Source organism: Panicum virgatum, chromosome 8K (assembly GCF_016808335.1).
Source record: "Panicum virgatum strain AP13 chromosome 8K, P.virgatum_v5, whole genome shotgun sequence".
Taxonomy (NCBI): Eukaryota; Viridiplantae; Streptophyta; class Magnoliopsida; order Poales; family Poaceae; genus Panicum; species Panicum virgatum.
In genome coordinates, this window is record NC_053143.1 from 45,729,823 (window position 1) to 45,753,856 (window position 24,034).

General features: G+C 46.3%; 1 protein-coding gene and 2 long non-coding RNA genes across 3 annotated transcripts; 2 read left to right on the top strand and 1 right to left on the bottom strand.

The window, feature by feature from the left end:
- Positions 1 to 12,091: 12,091 nt before the first annotated feature.
- On the top strand, positions 12,092 to 13,084 carry LOC120644862 (germin-like protein 8-7). The gene is made up of 2 exons (XM_039921594.1): positions 12,092 to 12,285; positions 12,415 to 13,084. Exons 1-2 carry the CDS (start codon positions 12,168 to 12,170, stop codon positions 12,972 to 12,974), a joined length of 678 nt encoding a protein of 225 aa, XP_039777528.1. The 5' UTR covers positions 12,092 to 12,167; the 3' UTR covers positions 12,975 to 13,084.
- A 353-nt stretch (positions 13,085 to 13,437) lies between these two features.
- LOC120644863 lies at positions 13,438 to 13,945 on the bottom strand. The gene is made up of 2 exons (XR_005663968.1): positions 13,876 to 13,945; positions 13,438 to 13,788 (listed from the first exon to the last, which is right to left on the bottom strand). It is a non-coding gene; the product is annotated as an uncharacterized LOC120644863 (long non-coding RNA).
- A 1,784-nt stretch (positions 13,946 to 15,729) lies between these two features.
- Positions 15,730 to 16,710, top strand: LOC120646351. The gene is made up of 3 exons (XR_005664400.1): positions 15,730 to 16,319; positions 16,386 to 16,446; positions 16,669 to 16,710. It is a non-coding gene; the product is annotated as an uncharacterized LOC120646351 (long non-coding RNA).
- Positions 16,711 to 24,034: the final 7,324 nt, after the last annotated feature.

The following is a 24,034-nucleotide window of genomic DNA, read 5'->3' on the forward strand; positions in this document are numbered from 1 at the left end:
CATCCGCCGCAGCCACCGCCGCTCTCGGGCGAGAGGAGGAAGATGCCAGGCGCCGTTGGATCAATTGTTTTAAGTTCAAAAAAAATATTCCAACATTTTTGTTAGACCCAAGGCCACAGGATACCTGACGTGGCACGGCTCAGTACCAGATACGGGATGGGGCATCTCCTATACCCATGCGTCATATAACTAGTCGTATAGATCCATAACTAGTCGGTATAGAAATAAACTACCCGTGTAGTACACGGTGCAGACTCTTAGGCTCATACCGATCTAGGGTCTCATGTAACCTCACTCCCCCAGCTTATATAAGGGTGGGCAAGGACCTAGCGTCTTCGCACCCATCTACACCCAAGGCAATACAAACCACCCAACAGGACGTAGGGTGTTACGCAACTCGCGGCCCGAACCTGTCTAAACCCTTGTGTTGCTTGCACCATCGTGTTCTTAATCTCGGCGACTTCCCAAGATCATTCATCTACCTAAGAGTAACCCTAGGTAGACGTGACGGTAAAACACCGACAGCAGGCACCCACCGTGGGGCCGATCTCCAACGATCCCTCGACGAACCCGATGGCGACTTTCAACTTCTCCACCGCCATGCCCGAGGAAGCTACAACTTTCATCTTCGGATCATGGATTTGCGTAGACAACGGCCAGGGAGGTTTTCATAGCCACCTAGCCGACACTATGGAACCAAAGATTGATCAACTTGGCATTCCTGATAGCGCCTTGGAACTTGCTAATAATCTCAACAAAATCCAATTTTTCTATCTACTCGAGGAACAATCCTCCAACGATCAGGAAAATATCCAACCTGAAACTTTTTTGATCTATAAAAAGCTTTAGATGATCTGCTCAGCATAGATGCCACCAACTTTTGGAAGGCACCCATTCTTGATGAACTCCAGGAGGATGAGCCAATATCCATCATTGGCCAACACCTAGATTTCACAATCGCTTCTACACCTGAAGGTCGCTTCATGTATTGGAAGGGCATGGAGCCCCCAGAACTGCTCGGTCACGATGCATGACTTGTGGCATATATCCCAAACCTCCCGTATCCTCAACTTTCCCCTATTAACGAGGAAGGAACAGGACTCACAGAACTAGTCACAGATTACTCTGATGAATCCTATACAGACAGCTGCATCTACGTGGCGGATGTAGGCGGCGGTCACAAGGATAAGAGTTACCAGAACACGTCTCAGCAGACGATCTTACTGCTAATGCTAGTAACGAGGATGACACCTAGGGCGATGCGAGAAGAGCAAAGAATTGCGAGCACGAACAATGGAGAGAAGATGTGAGGCAACGCCAGCAACAGCGAACACAGCGCAGTCTTCAGACAGAGTTTGAAAGAGCCGCCGAACAAGGTTTCCATACCCCAGTGGCCAATATCATGCACATTGCAAGACTCCTGGACCATATCAAGGATCCAACTGTAGTTCAGAGCATAAACTTGCTCCAACATGCTGCCCTACAGCTCAATGAAAAAGACAGGATGGCTTCTCTTTCGAGAAGTCAAGGCCACGCGTGCTCCAGCCGTACCGCAGATTGTCCAGGGAAATCAGAACCAACCTACAGTCGAGCCAGCTCACTCAGCAACCGGTGGCGGGAGAGGCAACTGACATCAGCAACAACCTCCACAACCTTGAGGTAATTACTAACACCTACAAGACGTCCCTTCCATTGACCTTCGCAACCTTGCAGCTGTAGGGTACGATGCTAAGCAAATTATCAATGCCCGGCAAGAAGCGCGCGCCCTGCAAGAATGATACAGAGCTCCAAGCGACGCCAATCATTTCCCGGCTTTTAGGCGAGAGTTCAGCCTTTACGTCCACCCCGAAGGCTTCAACCCAGTCAGTTTCAACAAGTACGACGGCAAGACACCTCCACATCAATGGCTTCAGATCTATTCCCAAGCAATCGATGTGGCAGGTGCTAATGATACTACAAAAGTCGCATACTTTCCGCTGGCTCTGGAGTCTGCACTACTCCTTTGGCAGGATTCCCTTCCGGAAGGCGTCATCGACTCCTGGGCAACCCTCTGCCGACTCTTCGTCGACAACTTCCAAGGAGTCATGACTCGCACAGGCACTCGTCATGACCTATCTCAGTGTAAATAGGCCAGGAACGAATCTCTGCAAGACTACACAAAGAGATTCTTCGAAAAGCACACCTCCATCGCCAACATCACCGAAGTAGACGTCATCGACTGCTATCATCCAGGCCTCATTGACAAATACATCTTCAGAGACTTTGGCTGTCAATGACCCAGGACCATCGCGGAACTCCGCGACATGATGACAACTGGGCCGACAACGAAGAACAAGAGAATGACCGCTTCCCAAAGCGTATAGATGACAACAATGGCCGCAAACGGTCTAATGACAATCGCAGCAAAGGCCCGAGAGACCAGCCAAAACAAGGCAAAAAGCATAGGCCAGACGATCAAGTCGCGGCACTCAATCTCCCTTGGCGTGGAAAGAAATTATCCACACAAGAACAATTCAAAAAGCTCCTTTTGAAGAGGTGCCCATTTCATCCAGACAGCAAGCACTCAGCCAAAGAGTGTCGCAACCTCCAAAAAGCTGTCAGCAACTTCCTCCCAGAAGACAAAGGCAAAAAGAAGAAGGATAATGAGGAAGAAGAAGACAAGGAAGATGCTGAGAAGACCACGGGCTACCAAGACACAAACAGAACAGTGAATGTCATCTTCGGAGGGGAAGGATGCCTCTCAAGGCGAGTTCAGAAGCTAATGCTTAGAGAAATCCTAGTTGTGGAACTGGCTACCCCGAAATACTTAAAGTTAAGTGAGGTCCCGACCTCCTTCTCTAGAGAAGATCAATGGACCAGCTTCTCAGAACCAGGGAAACTCCCAATGGTCCTTGACCCCGTAGTCGTGGGTGTGAGACTTACGAAAGTACTCATCGACGGCAGCAGCAGCCTCAACATCTTATTCGCAAGTACTCTGCACCAAATGGGACTTGATTTCAGCAAGATAAACCCAACCAAATCTCCTTTCTATGGGATTGTTCCTGGGAACGCGGCAATGCCACTCGGCACCATCTCCTTGCCAATTACCTTTGGAACCCGGGAGAACTACTGCACCGAGTACATAAAGTTTTAAGGGGCAAACTTCAATGCTTCCTATCACGCCATATTGGGAAGACCTGCCATGGCAAGATTTATGGCAATACCTCACTACATATACCTCCTCCTCAAGATGCCAGAACCAAAAGGGGTACTCTCCCTCCGTGGCGACATAAAAAAGTCATTCGACTGCGATCAAGGAGCTATCCAATGCGCCTCGAATACTCGAGTACCAGATACTGCAGGAGAAGTACTCGCAGCCACACAACAGCTATCGAAATCTGGGATCGAAATTCTGACTAAAAAAAATAGGATAGATAAAACCTACCCCTGAGGTTAACACAAAGAGCATACAGCTTCAGGAAGGCGATCCATCCAAGACAGCCCTGATCGGAGTAGGGTTGGATGACAAATAGGAATGTGCACTCATCAGTTTCCTATAGGCAAACCGTGACATATTCTCATGGAAGCCAGCGGATATGCTAGATGTACCCAGGGAACTGATCGAGCACGCCCTGAAAGTTAACCACAAAGCTACTCCCAAAAAGCAATGCAAGACAAAAGAGAAGCAATCAAAAAAGAACTCGCGAAACTATTCACGGTAGGGTTTATCAAAGAAGTATACCACCTAGAGTGGTTAGCCAACCCCGTCTTGGTCAAAAAGAAAAATAGCAATGAATGGAGAATGTGTGTCGACTACACAGATCTCAACAAGCATTGTCCAACAGACCCTTTCGGGCTCCCAAGGATAGATCAAGTCATCGACTTGACTGCCGGGTGCACATTACTCTCATTCCTCGATTGCTATTCGGGATATCACTAGATCGCCCTCAAGGAAGAGGATCAAATTAAGACTGCTTTCATCACACCCTATGGGGTCTACTGCTACAAGACCATGTCATTCGGTCTAATGAATGCAGGGGCAACCTACTAGAGGGCAATACAACTGTGTTTCACCAATCAGCTACACCACAATGTCGAAGGCTACATGGATGACGTGGTTGTTAAGACCAGAAATTCCGATGACTTCATCAAAGATTTGGAGGAAACATTCGACAGCTTGAGAAAATTCAGATGGAAGCTCAACCCACAAACTGTGTTTCGGCCTACCATCACGAAAATTACTCGGTTTCATCATAAGTAACTGAGGCATTGAGGCTAACCTTGAAAAGGTGACAGCCATCACTCAAATGGGACCACCAGCCGGCATCAAGGATATCCAGAAACTCACTGGCTGCATGGCAGCACTAAACAGATTTATCTCAAGACTGGGCGAGCGAGGCCTACCATTCTTCAAACTACTCAAATGACAAGAAAAGTTCAAGTGGACAGAAGAAGCCAATGCTGCCCTCGAAGACCTCAATCACCACTTGGAATCACCACCAATACTTACAGCTCCAACAGAAGGTGAGAACTTACTGCTCTACATCGCCACTACAACCCACGTGGTCAGCACCGCCATCGTTGTGGAACGTCCCCAAGAAGGACATGTGTATCCAGTGCAGAGGCCAGTGTACTACGTCAGTGAAGTACTCTCCAACTCCAATGTCCGTTACCCCACAGTTTAGAAATTATTGTATGCTATCCTAATGACTTCAAGAAAGCTCCGGCACTACTTTGAAGCATATCAAGTGTTAGTAGTCACCGAATTCCAGTTGGCGGATATACTCCACAACTCGGAGGCCACTGGCAGAATCGCCAAATGGGCAACGGAACTCGGAGCGCTCCACCACGACTTCAAGCCAAGAACCTCCATCAAATCACAGGCTCTAGTCGACTTCATGGCGGAATGGAGGGAAAACCAAATCCAACTCCAGCAAACAAGTCAGAACACTGGACAATGTACTTTGATGGCTCCCTAAAACTAGACGGAGGAGGAGCAGGCATTCTCTTCATCTCCCCTAAGGGAGAACAGCTCAAGTACGTCCTATAGTTCCTCTTCGAAGTTTCCAACAATGAAGCCAAATATGAGGTGTTATTGCACAGGCTCCGCCTGGCAATCTCCCTCGGAATCAAAAGACTACTCGTCTTTGGGGACTCAAAACTGGTAGTCTAGCAAGTCAACAAGGAATGGGATCGCAACAACGAAAGGATGGATGACTACGTTATAGAAGTTCGCAAACTAGAGAATAAATTTGACAGATTGGAAATCCATCATGTCATATGTGATAATAACGTAGGGGCAGATGTACTTTCCAAACTTGGATCAACGCGAGCCCAAGTCCCTTTCGGTGTATTCGTCTAAGAGTTACACCACTCATCAATAAAGAAAGCAGAAACCGTTACCACCAGCCACATCATAACAGACCTAAGTCGGGAGGTCATGATGCTTGACAAAGATTGGAGAGTTGAAATTATCGACTACATCACCAATGAAAAACTCCCAACAAACGAGACAAAGGCGGTAACAATCGCCAGAAGAAGTAGAGGCTATGTCCTAGTCGGAGACAACCTCTACAAAAGAGGTTCCCACTCGGGAGTACTCATGAAGTGCATTCCCCGAGAAGATGGTAAAGAACTGCTGGAGGAAATCCACTCTGGAGTATGCGGGAACCACGCGGCGTCAAGAACCCTAGTAGGCAAAGCTTTCAGAGTAGGATTTTACTGGCCCACAGCTCTAAAAGACGCTGAACTCATCGTGAAGCAATGCAAAAAGTGCCAATTCTTCGAAAAGCAAACAAGTGTACCAGCCCATAATCTGATTACCATACCACCCTCATGGCCCTTTGCATGTTGGGGGCTAGACATGATTGGCCCCCTCACCAAGGCCTCGGGAGGATTCACTTATGTGTTGGTAGCATTAGACAAATTCACAAAGTGGATCGAGTACAAGCCTGTCACCACTCAAAGTGCAGACAGAGTTGTCGAATTCATCTATGACATGCTATACCGGTTTGGCTTCCCAAACACCATCATTACAGATTTGGGATGCAACTTCACATCAGACACCTTCTTGGACTTCTGCAAGCGAAGCGCCATTGACATCAAGTATGTCTCCATAGCTCACCCAAGAGCCAATGGACAAGTGGAACAAGCAAACGGCATGATCTTAGAAGGCTTGAAGAAGAGACTTTACGAGGCTAATAGCAAGAAGGGAGGCAAGTGGATCTCTGAACTACCCCATGTTATCTGGGGTCTCAGAATTCAGCCATGCAAGTCAACGGGGTAGACACTGTTCTTCCTAGTTTATGGCTCTGAAGCAATCCTCCCAGCAGACATCATGTGGCAATTTGCCAGGGTAGAAATGTACGAGGAAGGAGAAGCTGCCAAAGTCAGAAGAATGGAATTAGATTCAATCGAGGAAGCCAGATGAAATACACTAGTCCAATCCGCCTGGTACCTACAGGGAGTACGCCGGTACCACGACCAAAATGTACAAGAAAGATCCTTCAACATTGGCGATATGGCCCTGCGTCGAATCCAGAACGAAGAAGGCCTCCACAAGCTTAACTCAAGATGGGAAGGAACATTCATCATCTCCAAGGTGACAAGACCAGGATCTTTTTGGCTACAACACTCGGACGGAGAAGAGGTACCAAATTCCTGGACCATCGAACACTTACAAAGATTTTACTCATAAGAAGTCCCCACCAATTTGTACGATTCATCCCCAACGCAAGCAATGAAATTCTGTTCTTCAAGATCACTTGTCCCTCACCTCCCTTCTAGATGGGCTTTGAGTACTTGTCACGAGCAAGTACCCGGGCAGTCCCATGCTGACGAGTTCCTACACTCATCCTTTCGGATGGGCTCCTAGTACTCGTCATGAGCAAATACCCAGCCAGTCCCATGCCGACGAGTTCCTACACTCATCCATTCGGATGGGCTTCGAGTACTTGTCATGAGCAAGTACACGGGCAGTCCCATGCCGACGAGTTCTTACACTCATACTTTCTGATGGGCTCTGAGTACTTGTCATGAGCAAGTACCTAGGCAGTCCCATGCCGACGAGTTCCTACACTCATCCTTTCGGATGGGCTCCGAGTACTTGTCATGAGCAAGTACCTGGGCATTTCCATGCCGACAAGTTCCTACACTCACCTCTTCGGATGGGCTCTGAGTACTTATCATGAGCAAGAATCTGGGCAGTCCCATGCCGACGAGTTTCTAGACTCACGACTCTAGCCTTAGCTATGAGCGCCTACCCTGAACCAACCTTCAGAAAATCCAACTACTACTAGATGCGCAACCCGACTATACGTCAAAACAAGGCATCAAAAAGATACAGGAATAAAGAAATAGTTCCATACAAGCAAAGCCAACTAGCTCAGGTTTTACAACACACTATTCATTACAAGGAGATCCACTCCTGTTGTTCGATGTCATCTACAATTTTGTCAGCCACAGGCCGGGCCTCCTTAATGAGCTGCTCAAACTTTTCGTCAGAGCAGTCGGCAGGCAAACCTCTGGCCAGCAGCTGCAAATCAAAGCCACCATACCAAGACTTGAGAAGACCCAAAGCAATCGCTACATATGATTTGGTGGTCTCCGTCACATATGCCATGAACTTCTGGGGAACTACCTGCAGACGCTACAACAAAGTCTTCTCCCCTTCAGCTTCACCTGTGACGGGGTCCACCATATCAACTACAAGCTTGGCTGCATCTTTGAAGTCCTGAAGCTCAGCTGACAGAGCCTTGATCCGCTTCATGGAATCCACCATTTGATGGTCGGCATTCTTCAGCTTCTTCTCCAAGTTTTGATGGGCATCTGTGTAACGGTACACATCAAGCGTCAAGTCAGTAATGAAATCTTCCTTAGCTTTCATCAAAGTTTTGAGCTCTGCATCAATGTTACAAGGAAATATGACTACTTTCAACCATGAAACAACTTGGACCAAGCAATGGGAACAAAGATGCAGACAGCACACATTTTTGCTCCTTCAGGACCTTATTCTTGGTATCCCGAAGCTTCTAGAGTTCTCCAACATGCCGCTCCTGGACATTCCTCAGCTCCTGCGCATGTTGCTCCTTCAGCTCTCGCACCACCCGAGCGTGCTCCTCAGTGGAGATAGACGTCACAGACTTAAGCTGCTCAGACTTCTCCTTGGATCTCGCCATGAGTTGCTGCACAAACACACAAGCATTTAGTGGCTACAAGCCAAACTCTGAAAACAAACAGGGCGAAGGAGATAGAATCCTTACATTGGTATCCTTGAACAAGCCAGAAAAGTACTCCTTCATCTTCTTCACCTCCGCATCAGTCAGCAGGGGGATCATCAACTGGTTCCAACATTACGCCACTAGTTGCTGACTCCCACTGACCCGTGCGAGCTTGTTTCTCGCCATAATGGACCAGGACGGCCTCAGGCAGGCTCAAAGTAGACGAAGGATCGGGGACAACACCCCCACTTGTAGGCGTAGCATCGGTTGTCCCCACAGAAGCAGCAGATCTATCAAGCAAGAATAAAATCAGCACTCAACTCAACCCAGTCAGTATCAACAAAGGCGAGCAAGGCTTACACTGACGACCGCTTCAGAGTCGGAATCGATTTAACCTTCAAGAGCTTCGGAATGTTTGCCGTTTTTGAAGCGTCGGCTACATCCTCAGTCCTGAAAACAAAAAAGTCAAGAAGGCAGGAGCAGAACAACCAAAAACCCACTGGAAGGATATTCACCTTTCCGACTGCTTGTCTTCCTCAGTTGAGGCGGACCAACTGGTAGTCCTCCTTCTCTTGGGAAGCAGTGAGGGTGCTCCTCCACCTTCAGATGCAAGAGCATCATCCACAGACCCCTTCTCCGCCCCACCTGCCAAACCAAAAATACATGAGTATCGCCATCGATGACTACATCCTCGATAACACCCCTATCTCAACAGGCTTGAGCTCTCAGGGGTACCCACGGGTAGATTCTGGGCGAGGAGGATGACTCTGATACAAGTCTACTCCATCCTGCGTATAGGAAAGTAGAGGTTAGCATCAAAAGAAGATCAAAGCAAGTACTCGCAGGACAAAATCGAATACAAACTTCACCTGTTTCGGCGGCCTCTCATCACAAAACTAGTCGGGGAGCTCCGGATAGCGCTGACCCCAGATAAAGCTTTCTTCAGCATTTTCAGTCCCGATGGCTCAAATATTTCCATGGAAGTCAAACGGGATGGGTCTCCAACCCCGAGGTATTGATATCCAAAATGGGCCCTTTTTTGAAAAGGCTGAATCCGCCTCTGAAGCCAAGACCACATCATGGTGGCGCCGGTGACACCAGCCTCCCAGCGCTCATGAATCTTCTCAAGAAGTTTCCGAACGTGCGGCATGTCAGCTTCTTTGATTTCCTCCTTCCAGCATTCGGCCGGCTTTGGGGCTTCTCTAGTTCGGTCGGGGAGTTGGGGCTCGTGGTTTCCAATATAAAACCAGTAGTCCTTCCATCCTGTCAGACTACTCAGAGTCTCGTACGGAATATAATCGGCCTCTCGGCCCTGCCTAAGCTGAAACCCGCAACCTCCAATCTTTCGGGGTTTCTTCCCATCTGGCTGAGGCTTCAAGTGAAAAGATAACGGAAGAGATTCCAGTGCGGCTGGATCCCAAGGAAAGCTTCATAGAAGTGAACAAAAAAGGAGACATGAAGGATCAAATTCGGATTCAGATTGTGAACCGGAATCCCATAGAAATGAAGAAGGCCTTGAAAGAAATCGGAAGCAGGAAGGGTAAGGCCGTGTCCAACGAATTGTAGAAAAAGAACAAGTCATCAACGTTGTCGTAGGGCACATCATCGGACTTGGGGGGCTTCACCTGAGGCAAACACTCCCAAACAAGCCTAAGGACAATGGAATTATTGCACTTACTTTTGCTCCATTCCTCCTTGGGCGGCGAAGACTCTGTCCCTTTTGCCTTGGCGGCGCCTCTCTTCCGCGCCATCTCCCTCATCACAAGCAAATTCTTGAACTCGGGGGGGCTGAGAAATGGAGAGATCGAGTGGATGGGGAAGTTGGGAGGACGAGATCTGGAAATGGCGGCGCTATGGAGGCGCTATCAGGTCAACACAAGTCAGCGACGAGTGAATCTAACCCTAGGTCAACAGTGGGTTATATATTCTCCGGGATGGTAAAAGGGTAAAATACTGGAAGTCAGAACAACTCACCCTAAATTTTCGGCTCAATCGTGTTCACTCATCCACTTTTTATGGGATTTTTTTTGGCGAAAAAGGTTGTGAAATATCCAACACATTTGAAAAACATTTTGATTAAATTCAAGATTCGAGATAGACCCTCAGCCTGAATTCTTCGATTCAACCTAAGGCTCGGGTGCTACTCCATATGGAGTGCGATTGTTCATCGCACCCCATACATGAAGATTTTCATTCGACGGCGTCAAGTCTACTCGAGCAGGAGCACCACGCAGCCTCGGTGCAGTTCGAGAAGTACTTGGAAGGCATGTTCTGCGCAGAGTTCAGGAACTACTCGACGACAGCTACCGAACTACTCAAAGACCTGCTACTACTTGGCTGCGAAGAGCTCGGGGGCTTGTCAGACCCGAGGCCACGGGATACCTGACGTGGCACGGTTCAATACCAGATATGTGATGGGGCATGTCCTATACCTATGTGTCATGTAACTAGTCGTATAGATCTAGAACTAGTCGGTATAGAAAAAAACTACCCGAGTAGTACTCGATGCAGACTCTTAGGCTCATACCGATCTAGGTTTTCATGTAACCTCACTCCCCCGACCTATATAAGGGTGGGCAAGGACCCCTCCGTGGGGCAACCTAGTGTCTGCGCACCCATCTACACCCAAGGCAATACAAATTAAACCACCCAACAGGACATAGGGTATTACGCAACTCGCTGCCCGAACCTGTCTAAACCCTTGTGTTGTTTGCACCATCGTGTTCTTGATCTTGGCGACTTCCCACGATCATTCATCTACCTAAGGGTATCCCTAGGTAGACGTGACAGTAAAACACCGACAATTTTCAAAAATTGTTCCAAAATATTTTCATCCAAATATGATCAAATGTGGTCTTATTTTGAAGATCTCACAATAAAAAACATTATGACGCAATCAGAATTAAATTTGGATATATAATTTGAAAATTATGAAAAAAAATTTATCATTGGACGTTAATGGGCCTTACGGGGTGTGCGCCACCTGCTTCCCAGAATTAAATTTGAAAATTATTAAAAAAATTATTATCACGATGGGTTTTATTATCATTGGACTTTAATGGGCCTTACAGGGTGTGCGACTAACCACAGATTCATATGTATTGGATAAAAAATATCCTCTGTATTCGTATGGCACAGATTCATTGTATTGGATAAATTTGTGCAACTAACCACTCCAACGAAATTGCGACCAAGTTATTGTAGGGAAATTAGCATTTAGCTAGTCTTCTCTGAGTCAGCAATGACAACATGGATATTGTTCATTTCTTGTGTTAGGTACAAAGTGTAGGTATTATAATATATGTTTGTGATTTCCTCCGTACCACCGTTGACATTTTCCGCGTGTATGTGAATGCAATTATGCAAAGCACCCATAGATTAACCCCTATGAACCTTGCGTCCTTGATTTCTTCTTAGTGTACACCACAGAGTCACAATCCACCCACCGCCAGCGCCTTCTCTATTGTGTGACTAAGTCAGGTTTTTAATGAAACTGAGTCCTCTCCATATTATTTTATGCCAATTAATAAGTAAATAATTTATCATCTGGAAAATCCCATATGGCATTAGATTAAACAAAAATATTCCTTGCTATAATTGGAATTCTCTCTTTTTTCCTACTTTACTTTTTGCTAACTTATTTTAAAATTAAAAATGAAATGGGTACCTACCTCGAACTTTTCAACCAGTAATTTAATGCAAACAGCATTTTAATTCCAGGTTTTTGGTACAAGATACGACTCTGTTGCTCCAAACAGCAGGTTCGAGCAACCACAGAGAGACCGTTTCTTCTTTTGTTGTGTTCAAATTTGACTTGATCAGATGTTTGCAGTTTCACGCTGCCGCGTGCTCTGATCTTGCTATATAAGCGCACCCACCTCCCTGCTCGGCCAAAGCATCAACAACAAACACAAGCAGCTGCAAAGCCTACTCCTAGAAGCACCAACATACAAGCGAGGGGGAAACCAAATGGCCACCTCCTCCTACTTCCTCCTTGCTGCCTTCGTAGCACTGGTCACTTCTCAGGCTATTGCTTCTGACCCTAGCCCACTACAGGACTTTTGTGTTGCCGACAAACACTCTCCTGGTATGAATAACTTAGCACAAGATCACGAACTGTTAGAACTCACATCTACTACGAGCATTTATATGTATATGTATCGCCTAATTTCTGATCTTTGTATGTATTTTTTGCTTGTTCTATGTGTACAAACAGTGAAGGTGAATGGATTTGTTTGCAAGGACCCCATGGCCGTGAATGCAGATGACTTCTTCAAGGCAGCAGAACTTGACAAGCCTAGGGACACCAAGGCAAGCAAAGTTGGATCCAATGTCACTCTAATCAATGTCATGCAGCTCCCTGGACTCAACACTTTAGGCATTTCATTGGCCCGCATTGACTATGCACCCTTAGGTGAGAATCCACCGCATACCCACCCACGTGCCACAGAGATTCTCACGGTGCTCGAGGGAACACTCTATGTTGGATTTGTCACCTCCAACCCAAACCAGCTCTTTGCCAAGGTGCTTAACAAGGGTGACGTGTTTGTATTCCCGCAAGGGCTCATCCACTTCCAATTCAACCCGGACCATTACAAGCCAGCTGTTGCGATCGCTGGTCTTAGCAGCCAAAACCCTGGAGTTATTACTATTGCCAATGCAGTCTTCGGATCAAAGCCACCGATTTCAGATGATGTCTTGGCCAAGGCATTCCAGGTGGAGAAAGGGACGATTGACTGGCTCCAGGCTCAATTCTGGGAGAACAACCACTACTAGATACGTTAACCAGTTATGATGTGGTTACTTTTTCCATATTTTAGCTATATGGTGTTGTTTCAATACTGTACTCAATAAAATAAATGAGAAGGATTGTGGCACTATCTCTATTACTGTGTTTATGTGAGTGTTACCACCATGCCCTTATTTAAAGGTTTTGATGTTATTAATAACACCAAGCTCGTGACAATTTACCTGAAGATTGAACATTGAATATGTGTGATGTTACATAAAATGTTTTGGACTCCATGGAGTAGTACACACGCACCCACAGGCACTCCAACCGTTGTCGAGGGACGAGTAACTGACAAAGTAGATGATGCCCTTGTTCTTGTTGTGGTCGGACACACCACCGGCTATGAACATATATACAGTGTGCTTCAGACAAAGCAGCGGCGTTGCTCTAGTGTCCTTTCTGTTGACCCATGCAGGCATGCGCGCATGTGGTTTTGCACTACTCCAGTAACCCCTATCACCGCCGGTTGAAAATAGTCATCACCGCCGGTTTGGGGAGGCGTTGGATTTAACTCGATGGTGATGAAGAGGGCCATCACCAACGGTTCAAGACCCAGCGGTGATAGTGCAAACCATCACCACCGGTTCCAGAACCGGCGGTGTTGCCCCGTCACAAATCAAAAAAAAATTGAAAAAATATGCTCCTCTTGCTGCTTCGTGCGCCGCTGCCGCTGCTCGGATGCAGCGCCACCGCTCCACCTCGCGCTCGCCCTCCGCGCGCTGCCGGGTAGCGGATTGGAGCAAAGGCAAATCCAAAACTCATTCGTCCATAGCCAAATCCAAATCGATGGATCCTGACCTGAAATCCAAATCAAAACTTGAATCAGGAAGTGGGCAAGGAAGGAAATCAGGGGGAGGAACAAGGAAGGAAATCAAGGGGACGAACGGAGGGAGGCGCAGGTGCCAGTAGCAGTCCGTGCTGCGGCCACCGTAGCCCCACTTGCAGTAGCGGCCCTGCTGCGGCCACCGTAGCCCCACTTGCAGTAGCGGCCCTCGCTGCAGGAGAGGGTGAGGGGAGCAGCGCCCCCGCTCGCCGGCAGCTGCGCACCCAAGTTGCTGCCGGACGCCCTGCAACCCACGCCGCCGCAGCCGCAGCTCGCGCCTCCGAGCCCACGCCGCTGCCGCAGCTGCAGCGCACGCCGCCGCTGCCGCTACCGTGCCTCCACTGCTGCGCGCGCCGCCGAGCCCACGCTGCCGCTACCGCTACCCGCGCCTCCACTGCTGCGCGCGCCGACGGGGACGGGAAGGAGAAGGGGCGCAGGGGGTTGGAGATGGGGATGAGAGGAGAAGCATGTTCTGGGGGGCATCGGTGGGGGCAAAGGATAAGGACTCATGAAAAAATCTAAGGAGAGGAGTGGGACAGGAAGAGGGACGGGAGAGAAAAAAAAATGGGAAAGGCATCACCATCGGGTTCTAACACGAACCGGCGGTGATGAGCTCGCATCACCGTCGGGTCGTGTTACGACCCGACGGTGATGTCTCGTCAGGCATCACCGTCGGGTTGTGTTACGAACCGGCGGTGATACTCTCGTATCACCGCCGGTTCCAACTAGAACCGGCAGTGATAGTCTAATACCGCCGGTTCAAACCAAATCGGCGGTGATAAGGTGTTTGCGATGATGAATTCTGTAGTAGTGTTGGTAACTTTATGATGCTATAGGTGAAGAACTACATGTGGCTTTTGTTACGTAAAGTAATGAAATTTGAGTTCGCCCGTGTGTTGGAAAAAGAAAGAATCACATTGTACGATTGTCATTTAAATCCGATGTACGTAAGTCACACCAACAACAAGCTCAAAAGATGAGCTCTGCTACACAACCTGCTATTTTCTGTCAGCAGTGATGGATTTGCAGCCAAGGGAACATAAGGTCACCAAAGAGAGCTTGCTAGTAGGAGTTACGTAGGCCATGTGGTAAGGGGCGAGCCTAGCATTGATGCCCAAAAATATTGGCAAAAAAGTTTATATACATAGTATATAACATATATTCTCTATTTAGCACACAGGGTGCTGAATAAGTTATTTAGCACACTGCACACTGATCATTCCCCTATCCAAATCGAAACCGGAAAAATTTAACCCGAAACCGGAAAATTCTTCTTTAAACCGGAAAACATCCCCTATCCAAATCAAAACCGGAAAACTTTAATTTGAAACCGGAAATTCATCTTTAAACTGAAAAATGATCCAAACCAACTAGCATCCATCCTGCAATCGGAAAATTAGAATGTTCAAACCGGAAAATGGAAATGATCATTTTTCTCATACACCGTGGGTCCCAACTCCCAACTGAGCCCACGATCGTTTCCTCCTTTCCTCTCCCATACCAGAAACTGCTCTAGATCCGGAAAAGCAGGCCGTGGCGGCGAGGCAACTCGTCGTGATCTCATCCTCCGTCATGCCGCGCTCCTGCTCCTCTCCGCCATCCATCGCTGCTTGGGGCTGCGGCCTCCATCCCCATGCAGCGCCTGCTTCGAATCTGACATGGTGAAGCAGCTGCCCGCGCAGGCACCTTGACGGGGGAGCCGATACCGCCATCTGCTGCCCGAGGTTGACTCCAAACGCCTGCACCCAGGGGCGTGGAGCAGCAGGCTGCCGGCGCCCGGCGGTCAAGTACCAGATGTCGTGGGCTCCGTCCTCCAGGTGAGCCGTACGATAGGTATATATTGTGGTGATGTGTAAAATTTCCCAAGATTTAATTAGTATCCGTGGCTAGCAATTCTGGTGCTTGGGGCAACAGCAGCACGACAGATGTGCTTATGGCGGCGGCTGCCGCCGGCAGGATTCATTTTCGGCAACTCAAATCTGGTCAGTTATCTGTAACTCTATAAAAAAACGCGGCCGGAGGGGTGAATGGACCCCACCGTTTTTTATTAAGAGGAAGATCTGTAACTCTATGAATCAATAATAAGATGCATAATCAAATTTATGCTGATAGGACCACGTTTTACCATAGTATAGTTGATTGATCTACAGTTCTGTATTTTTGGATACTAATTTTACTTCGTTTGAACCTGCTAGTGATTGGTTGTTTTTTGTGTTAAATTCACCGTATTTACTGATCTGATTTTATCTTGTTGTTCAGAGTTTTTGTGCTTAATCGAGCAATCAGATGATACTATCGTTTAAGGTGGAGAAATAAGTCTATGTGGCTCTCTTCAATTAATGTTCCTCTGGCGTGTGGTTATTGTTTCTTTTGACTGAAATACAATTCCATGCCATCAGTTTGGATCAGTTCGCATAGCCTGCTGATTATAAAAATGTGAGCTTCAAGAAGGAATAATGTGATTGGACTGCGCTTGCAGATTTTGCAGTGAATCTGATAGTATTAGGTAAATAAAAGATTCATCTGCAGTAATTTACATATTTCTGAATTTAAGATTCGTCATTGTCTCTAGCTGCGTGATGGTGGGTACATTCCACCGCAATGATCTTAAACCTGCAGTGACACGGCTTGCAGTAAATTCATGTCCTTTATTCACATTTATGCAACTTAATTATACTATTAACTTACTGTTGTTTTTTAGTGTGAATCTTGAAAATTTGGATTGAAAAAACAAGTGGCGGTTATCTTTGCAAATATGTACATTGAATTACTGCAAAAACTAGTGATATGTATGTATAAAATCGATCCCTTTGATAGTTTCAAGTACGAGTGCTGAAATTTATGCGTTCTTGTAGGTACAAGCATCACCAAAAGGTGCTTCTGCCGGCATTGGTCACTGCAGCTGCTGTTGCGCTCTGGTGTTCTAGGTCTCCCTGCCCCTATGCAAATGTGAAACTGTTGATGTGTAACCTCAGAAAACCATATATGGAAGAGGAAGAATGCCAAGAATAACTTCATCACACGTGATTTTGTACCAATGAAATTTATCAATTTATTAGTTACGAATACAATTATTGTGCCCGCGTAATCAAAAGACAACTATTATTTTTCATCTGGAACCGGAACGAATGAGCTTGGCGGCCAAGAATAAATTATTTCGCGGTCATAAATGTGTTTTTTCTGGTTTCCGCAACAACACGCTGACAACCACCTACCAAAACGTAATATTTTCTGGTCACGAGAGGTGAGCATCAAGTGTTTCCTGCCACGTGATTTCCGGTCACAGGCCAAAAGGATTACCAGCTTCCGGTGACGGGAAAAGTCCATACGAGTTTTCCAGTTGGGTTCGTGCACACAGAGTAATTTTTCTGGTTGCAGGAATCCAGCCAGTACCTTTTTCCGGTTTCAGTCTCTGCTGGTGCAGGTGTCGGACGGGGCTAGCTGCTAGCGCGTTAAATACTAATTCAACGCGCTGGGTGTTAAATAGCGCACCTCGTATATAACATGTATATGTATCAAAATATAGAAAGTAACATCACAAAACAGGCTTCCCAATCTCATATTGTCTTTTGGGCTCAAATGACCCACTTCCCAATCCCATTTTGGTACTTAATTATGTGCTACTACCTCCGCCCCTCAAAGATTTAGGTTTTAGAAAATTTAAGACAGATTAGTGGTGATTAAAAATGACCAAGGTGTCCATATTTATTTGGTGTAGTTGCAATTTCCAAGAGCCATGCAGCCTAGGTAATTGGTTTGGGTTAACTATTTGGATAATTAATGATCTAAAATGACATTCTGCTTTATGGGGGGGGGATCAAACATCAGAATCTAAATGTTTGCGGGGACGGAGGTAGTATGAATATGTACTTTAGGCTGCGAACTGAGCGAAGTGCAGCTGATTAGGTTATTTGGGGTGGTACTGTAACCTACCCACCCCGGTTCAAAAGCTAGATTTGGTATGGTGCATGTATTTTTCTGAATTTATTCCAGGATTTACTTCGTGCTATGCTTTCAGTGGTACGCGTCGAGAGCGAGGCGTCTACGGTGATTTCGTCAATCTCGAGATCCAACCGGCCCAATCTCTCGAAGGCGTGCATAGGGGCAGGGTTTGCGTGCGTGTGTTCGTAGGGACGAGTATGCGTGCGTTGTAAGCGTCTTAGTCTATACTAGTGTTTCAGAAAAAGAATATGTACTTTAGGCGGCCAAAAAAGAAAATTTTGCCCTTCGAAAATTTTGAATACCCAGATTCCAAATCCCGAGCCCGAATCTCAAGCCTGCCCCTGGTGGCAACAGGCCAAGCATCCCATGCTACGACGGTGTGGATCTGCCCCTGTTTGCCAGTAGTGACATGTAAACCACAACACACGTTGTCCCTATTTAGCATTTTATTACAAATTATCTACTCCAGAGGTGATCATGTTCTCTCTCTTTTTGTACACGCACAAGGTAAATCTTCGGTGACTAACCTACCCTTATAGACATTCAATAGTTGCCCCTTTTTATATGCTTAAAATATGTATAATGAAGAGAGAGCTTATATAATAAACTTACACATTAAGTGCGCTATTCATATGTGCAAACACACAATGTTCAAATAAGCAATATTAATCGTGTTCTTGATTAACCTACACTTGTTCTTGATTTGCATCTTGCAATTCAAGGATAGTTATCTTGTCCGTTCTCTTCCACCATGAAAGATCAGACCTTCCTTCGCCAATTTAATCGCATCTTGAAATTGGATCCACATCAATGATTGAAATTAAAACTCCCTAATTCAAGAAACTGATCTTTCACTCCGACTAGAAGCATCCGAATGTGAATCTCCTGGTTCCATAGTAACCTGACCTAAAGTTCTTTTCTTCAGATATATGTTCCGCCGCAACTCCTGCCATATCCCATCCTTGTTACACAGTTTAAAAGGCACTAGGTCAAAAAATGCACTGTGCCGCGTGAAGAGAAGACAACACAAAACAAAACAAAACAAAACAGCACAAAAGGAAAAAAAGAGAAGAAAAATATAAAAAGAAAGGCCCAGGCCAGTCCTAGGCTGCCTCCGCCCCCACGCCGCTGCCCGCGCCTCCGTCCCACGCCGCCACACGGTCACCGCCACTGCCGTAGCCTCGACGCCGTCGGCCAGATCTACAGCTTGGATGACGCCGCCCAGATCCGTCACCCGCGCCTCCGCCAATGATGGTCGTGGCGGCAGGGAGGCAGCACAGAGCGGCGGCGGCGGCGGCAGGGGAGCGACGGGCGGGAAGGGCGGCGGCATAGAGCGGCGGAGGGGGCGGTAAGGGGCTGCGGCGGCAGCGGTTGGGGACAGCGACAAAGAGCCGTGCCGGCCGAGGGACAGCGGCACAGAGCGATGAAGGGGGGTGGCAGCAGGGAGCCAGGGAGGGGCGGCAGGTAGGGACGCAAGGAGGGGGCGGTGGTGGAGGGGCCTGTTTGCAAAAAAATCTCCATGTAGTGCGGGTTAATTCCCAAAAACCCAAACTTTTTTTTCAAATGTGAAGCCATGTGTCGGCACCCCGTACGCCGAAGCACAAGGAGGCACCGAGGCCTGGCGTGATAAGGAGTTACTTATTTTTCTTAGCAAGCACTTAATTTTCATATCTAGATTCATGATCCCTAATCTTTTCGCTGACATACTATATTCCATTTCACCAATCTATACTTATGCTGATCGTTTTTCCAGAAAAAACTTTGATCTACAGTACTCTTTTTTATGGACACCCCTTGGTATGTAAAATAAAAATAAAAAGAAAGCATGACCATTGGTAAACTAGGCAAATTGGAATTAATTAGCACTAATCTTCGATCAACGGATAATAATTTATTTTTCCACCCACTTAGCTTTTTCTCAAACACTACTACAGAAATCATTTTCAGGGCCGGTCAAATCAGTTTTCTAATAAGGCCGGATATCGCGCCCGGCCCTACGTTTGTGGCTATAGAAATGAGCTATTTCTAGGACCGGCGCACATAAGCAACCGTCCGTAGAAATCATCATTTCCAGGATGGGTTGCTTATGTGCGCCGGTCCTGTAAATGGACCGGTTTTCTTATGCAGCCTGATCCTACAAACTGATTTCCAGGACCGGTTCACTCAGTGGGGCTCGTGTCTGCATTTGTAGAGCCAGTGCCCTACTATGTCTGGTCCTAAAAAAACCCTTGTGTCTCTGAAAATGATTTCTGTAGTAGTGAAACCTTTTCTCATTCAGTTTCAGAAGCCTAGTGTAACGAACATGGCACCATTTATGCCATTTCGAGTGATTTTGGTGATCGGATGACAACGCAATCAATGGGACTAATGGTTTTGTTAAGAAAACATTTCTAGATCCCAGGAGGAAGTAAAAAGGTCATGCAAAGCAAAACACGAAGAAAGAACTCAAAGAAACGCTGAATTGGACGAGTTCTAAAGAAATCAGCAACACCAGAAGAACCGATGCCTGAAGCATCGGTGCATCCGATGGTTGTCGGAAGATCCGACGCCCTGGCTTTGGCACAAATCTATGCGCCTCTGGAGATCAAGTGAAGAAAGAAGTAAAGCACCAGATGAACCGATGGTGTCATAAGAGGCATCGGTTGAACTATGTTCCAGAGACGATGTCGAGCGCGCAAGAGCCAAGTCTTCAGCACCGGTTGAACCGGTGATGCATCGGAGCATAGCACCGGTGTAATGACGTCTGCAGGAGAGAAAGAGGCCAACGGCTAGTTGAGTTCTGTGAGTGACCAGTTTAACCGACTCACAGTCATCGGTTAAACCGGTGGGGTCGCAAACAGTGCATCAGAAGCTCAACGGCTACTTCGGGTCTGAGAGTGACCGGATGAACCGACGCCACCCCAGGCAGAGACATCGGTTCATCCGATGGTATGCTGTTTTCTACTGACCGTTGGAGCAACGGCTACAAGACTTGGTGGCCTATATATACGCCTCACCCCGGCCATTTGAAGTTTGCTGGAGTCCCAAGACATCTCATACACACCCAAGAACATCTCCAAGCCATACAAGAGCTCATTGATCATATCCTTAGGTTTTAACACTAGCTTTGTAAAGTGTGAGTGCTAGATTAGCTCTTGAGTGAGTGAACAAGCAAGGTTGAGATCCTTGTGGCTGGTTCTAGAGTGAATCACACTTGTATTACGGTGCGCCGGCCCCATGGAGCAACTGGTGGCTCGCCGGTAAGTCAACGACCCTCCGGCTTGGTGTGGAGCGGCGTCGACGATATTGTACGGGGAACGGAGACCCCTCCTTCGTGGGCAATCTCCCTTAGTGAAGATCGGGATCAAGGTGACCATGATTGTGTTCACGGAAGAGACTTGATTGCCGGGAAGTGATACTCTTCGTGAGTGCTTCAACAACATGGACGTAGGGGCGCCTTTGTGGCAATCCGAACCACGGGATAAATCCTCGTGTCGAGATTTCGCTTCCTCCCATCCCTCTCTTTAAGCTTCCGCATTTCATATTGCAACTTGTGTGCCTTTACCTTCTTAGTGTAGTATCTTGCTAGGATTACCTATAGGATGCAAAACTCTTTTGGGTTGAGGGTTACACACTAAGGTGAACCGTAGTTGCACATCTAGATAGCTTGTTTTAGTTTAAGGTTTGTGCAAACTAGTTGGAGCCATAGGTTGAGGTTTTAATAGTGCCTAATTCACCCCCTCCCCCTCTTAGGCTAGAGCACCCAATCACTTTCAATTGGTATCAGAGCCGGGACTCACTTCTCTCACAAAGAAAGCCAATTCTATTAGCAAATTTGTGTTTACCGGCTCATTAGATCGGTAGACTTCACCACCTAGTGAGTTAGCTCTTAGGGGAAAGGGATGGATCCTTTTAGACCCACTCCACGGTTCGACGGCACGGGCTTCCAACGATGGAAGGTTTTGATGTAAGCCCATCTCCAAGCGTCGGGACTAAACGTCTGGAGAGTAGTGAGTGAAGGGGTAAAAAATAATAGTCAACAAGAGAAGTAAAATGATATCACCGCCAAATGCATAATCTTGTCTTCTCTGAGTGACAATGTGTTCAATCGTGTTTATTCTTGTGAAAATGCTAAAAAGTTATGGAAGACGATCATTGAGAACCATGAGGGCACGGATGATGCTGCTAATGAAAGATATCATGTTCTCATTGATAAGCTTAATAGCTTTAAGCAACTTGATGATGAGAATGCCGAATCTATGTACTCACGTTTGAACACTCTTGTGAATGAGATCAATTCCTTAAGTGTAAAGCAAATTGAAGACTTGGAACTCATTCGCAAGATCCTTCACTCACTCCGAAGGCCGGACTATGATTTGGTGACAACAATTCTATATGATAAAGATCTCAACACAATGACACCAAATCAAGTCCTCAATAAGGTGATCGCCCATGAACTACGCAATGACATCAAGGCAAAAGTGCCTTCTTCTTCACCAACGCATAGCGCTCTTGCATGCAAATAACTCAAGAAGTTGAAGAAGATGGCCTTCAAAGGTAGCTCAAGTGATGAGGAAAAAGAGGATGCAAGAAGCTCCTCAATTGATGATAAAGAGCCAATGCACCCCAACCTCTACAAGCAAGTAAAGAAGATGAACAAATGCTGGAAGGAAATCAACTCAATGGGATATATGGTCTTCCTCAAAGATGGGCCTCACCATCAACTTATGAAGGTTGAGAAGAAGTTCAAGAAGAACAAGCAAAAGAAGGAGAAGAAGCCCAAGCATGAATCATTTGCCATATTTGGTGAATGGGTTAGCGGTGGTGAAGAATCAAGTGTAAGTTCAAGTGATGAATCAAATAAGAAATTCACCACCCGCATGGGATCATCATCCAACAGTTGCTTTATGGCCAAAGGTATGGATAGCGATGTAAGTGATGATGACTCTGACTCTCCTTCAATTGATGAACTTTTTGACCTTGTTCATGAGCACCAAAAAGTCATTAAGAAGCAATCAAAAGAAATTAAAAACCTTAATGCTCTCAATAATCTAAATGCTTCTCTTGCTACAAATTTTGAAGATTTGATGTGCAAATTCAAATTGCTTAGCAAGGAGCTTGAAGAGCTCAAATTAAAATTTGAGAGCATTAATGGTACTAATGACTCTTTGGAATTGAAGCAAACTATCCCTTGTGCTATTGCAATCTCTAGGATAGATGCTTCAACTTCTTGCAATGATTTAATTGATGAATCTTGCTCTAACCCTTGCAATGAGAAATGCAATGAGAATGTTGTTGTAGAATCATGTGATGATCTCATTGCCAAAGGAGAATGATGAGCTCAAGCAAGAAGTAAAAAGGCTCATGAAGGACTTGTATAGATTAAAGGGCAAAGGCATAGAGAGCAATATCCAACCTTTTCAAGATAACCGTGAAGACATGGTGAAGAAGCTTGAGAAGGGGTCCACCGTGACTTGCTCAAAGTGCCACAAAGAAGCCCACAAGTGCAACAAGTGTCCTCAACCAAGAAAGAAGCTTCCGGATGAGAAGAACAAGAAGAAGCTCACAATCAAGAGTTCTCTCATCTACACCAAGCCCAACAGGAGGAACAAAAGCAATAGCACCTCCTATTTGATAAAAAAGAAGACCAATGGCAAGGTGGTTGCTCACAAGATTGGGAAGAATGAAAGGAGTTGGAACCACTCCATTTGGGTGCCCAAGAACATCATCACCAACATGAAGGGGCCTCAAATGGTGTGGGTTCCAAAGGAAACTTAAGACCAAGAACAGCTTCGGGGGATTTGGAGGCTTAGCTTACAAGTTGAAGTGAAGATTCAAGTCAAAACAAACTAAGCTCACAACTTGGACATTTGTTGCCAAAGTCCCCCATAAAGTAATGGTAGCTAGATTTCAATTCAAGCATCATGTAGCTCCATTGCTTTTGCTAGGTTGTTTGCATATATTGCATCTCCTAGTGTTATATATGGTGGGTCGCTTGTGTCATAATTCTAACCCATAAGCAATCTACATGGTTTGATAAGTGTGTAGAAAGCTACACAAAGTTACCCTTCATGGTACATGGATCTCATAAGGTATGTATTTCATATGTGTACCATGAACACAAACTATAGGGTAAACTTCCCAATTGTATCAAAATCAATGTGCATACATTTGCTTGGTGATTCAAACACTAAATGCACACATTTAGGGGGAGTTTATCCTATGGTTTGTGATTTTGAGACTAACATGTTTGCTAGTTTATCTTTTGTAGTCTCACGATAGAGTTAACACTCTAAGAGA

Excerpts from the sequence above, each read along its gene's own strand:
- LOC120644862 (XM_039921594.1), top strand. The coding sequence starts at position 12,168 with ATGGCCACCTCCTCCTACTTCCTCCTTGCTGCCTTCGTAGCACTGGTC. Across the intron at positions 12,286-12,414 it reads TGCCGACAAACACTCTCCTG|TGAAGGTGAATGGATTTGTT; the intron begins GTATGAATAACT and ends GTGTACAAACAG.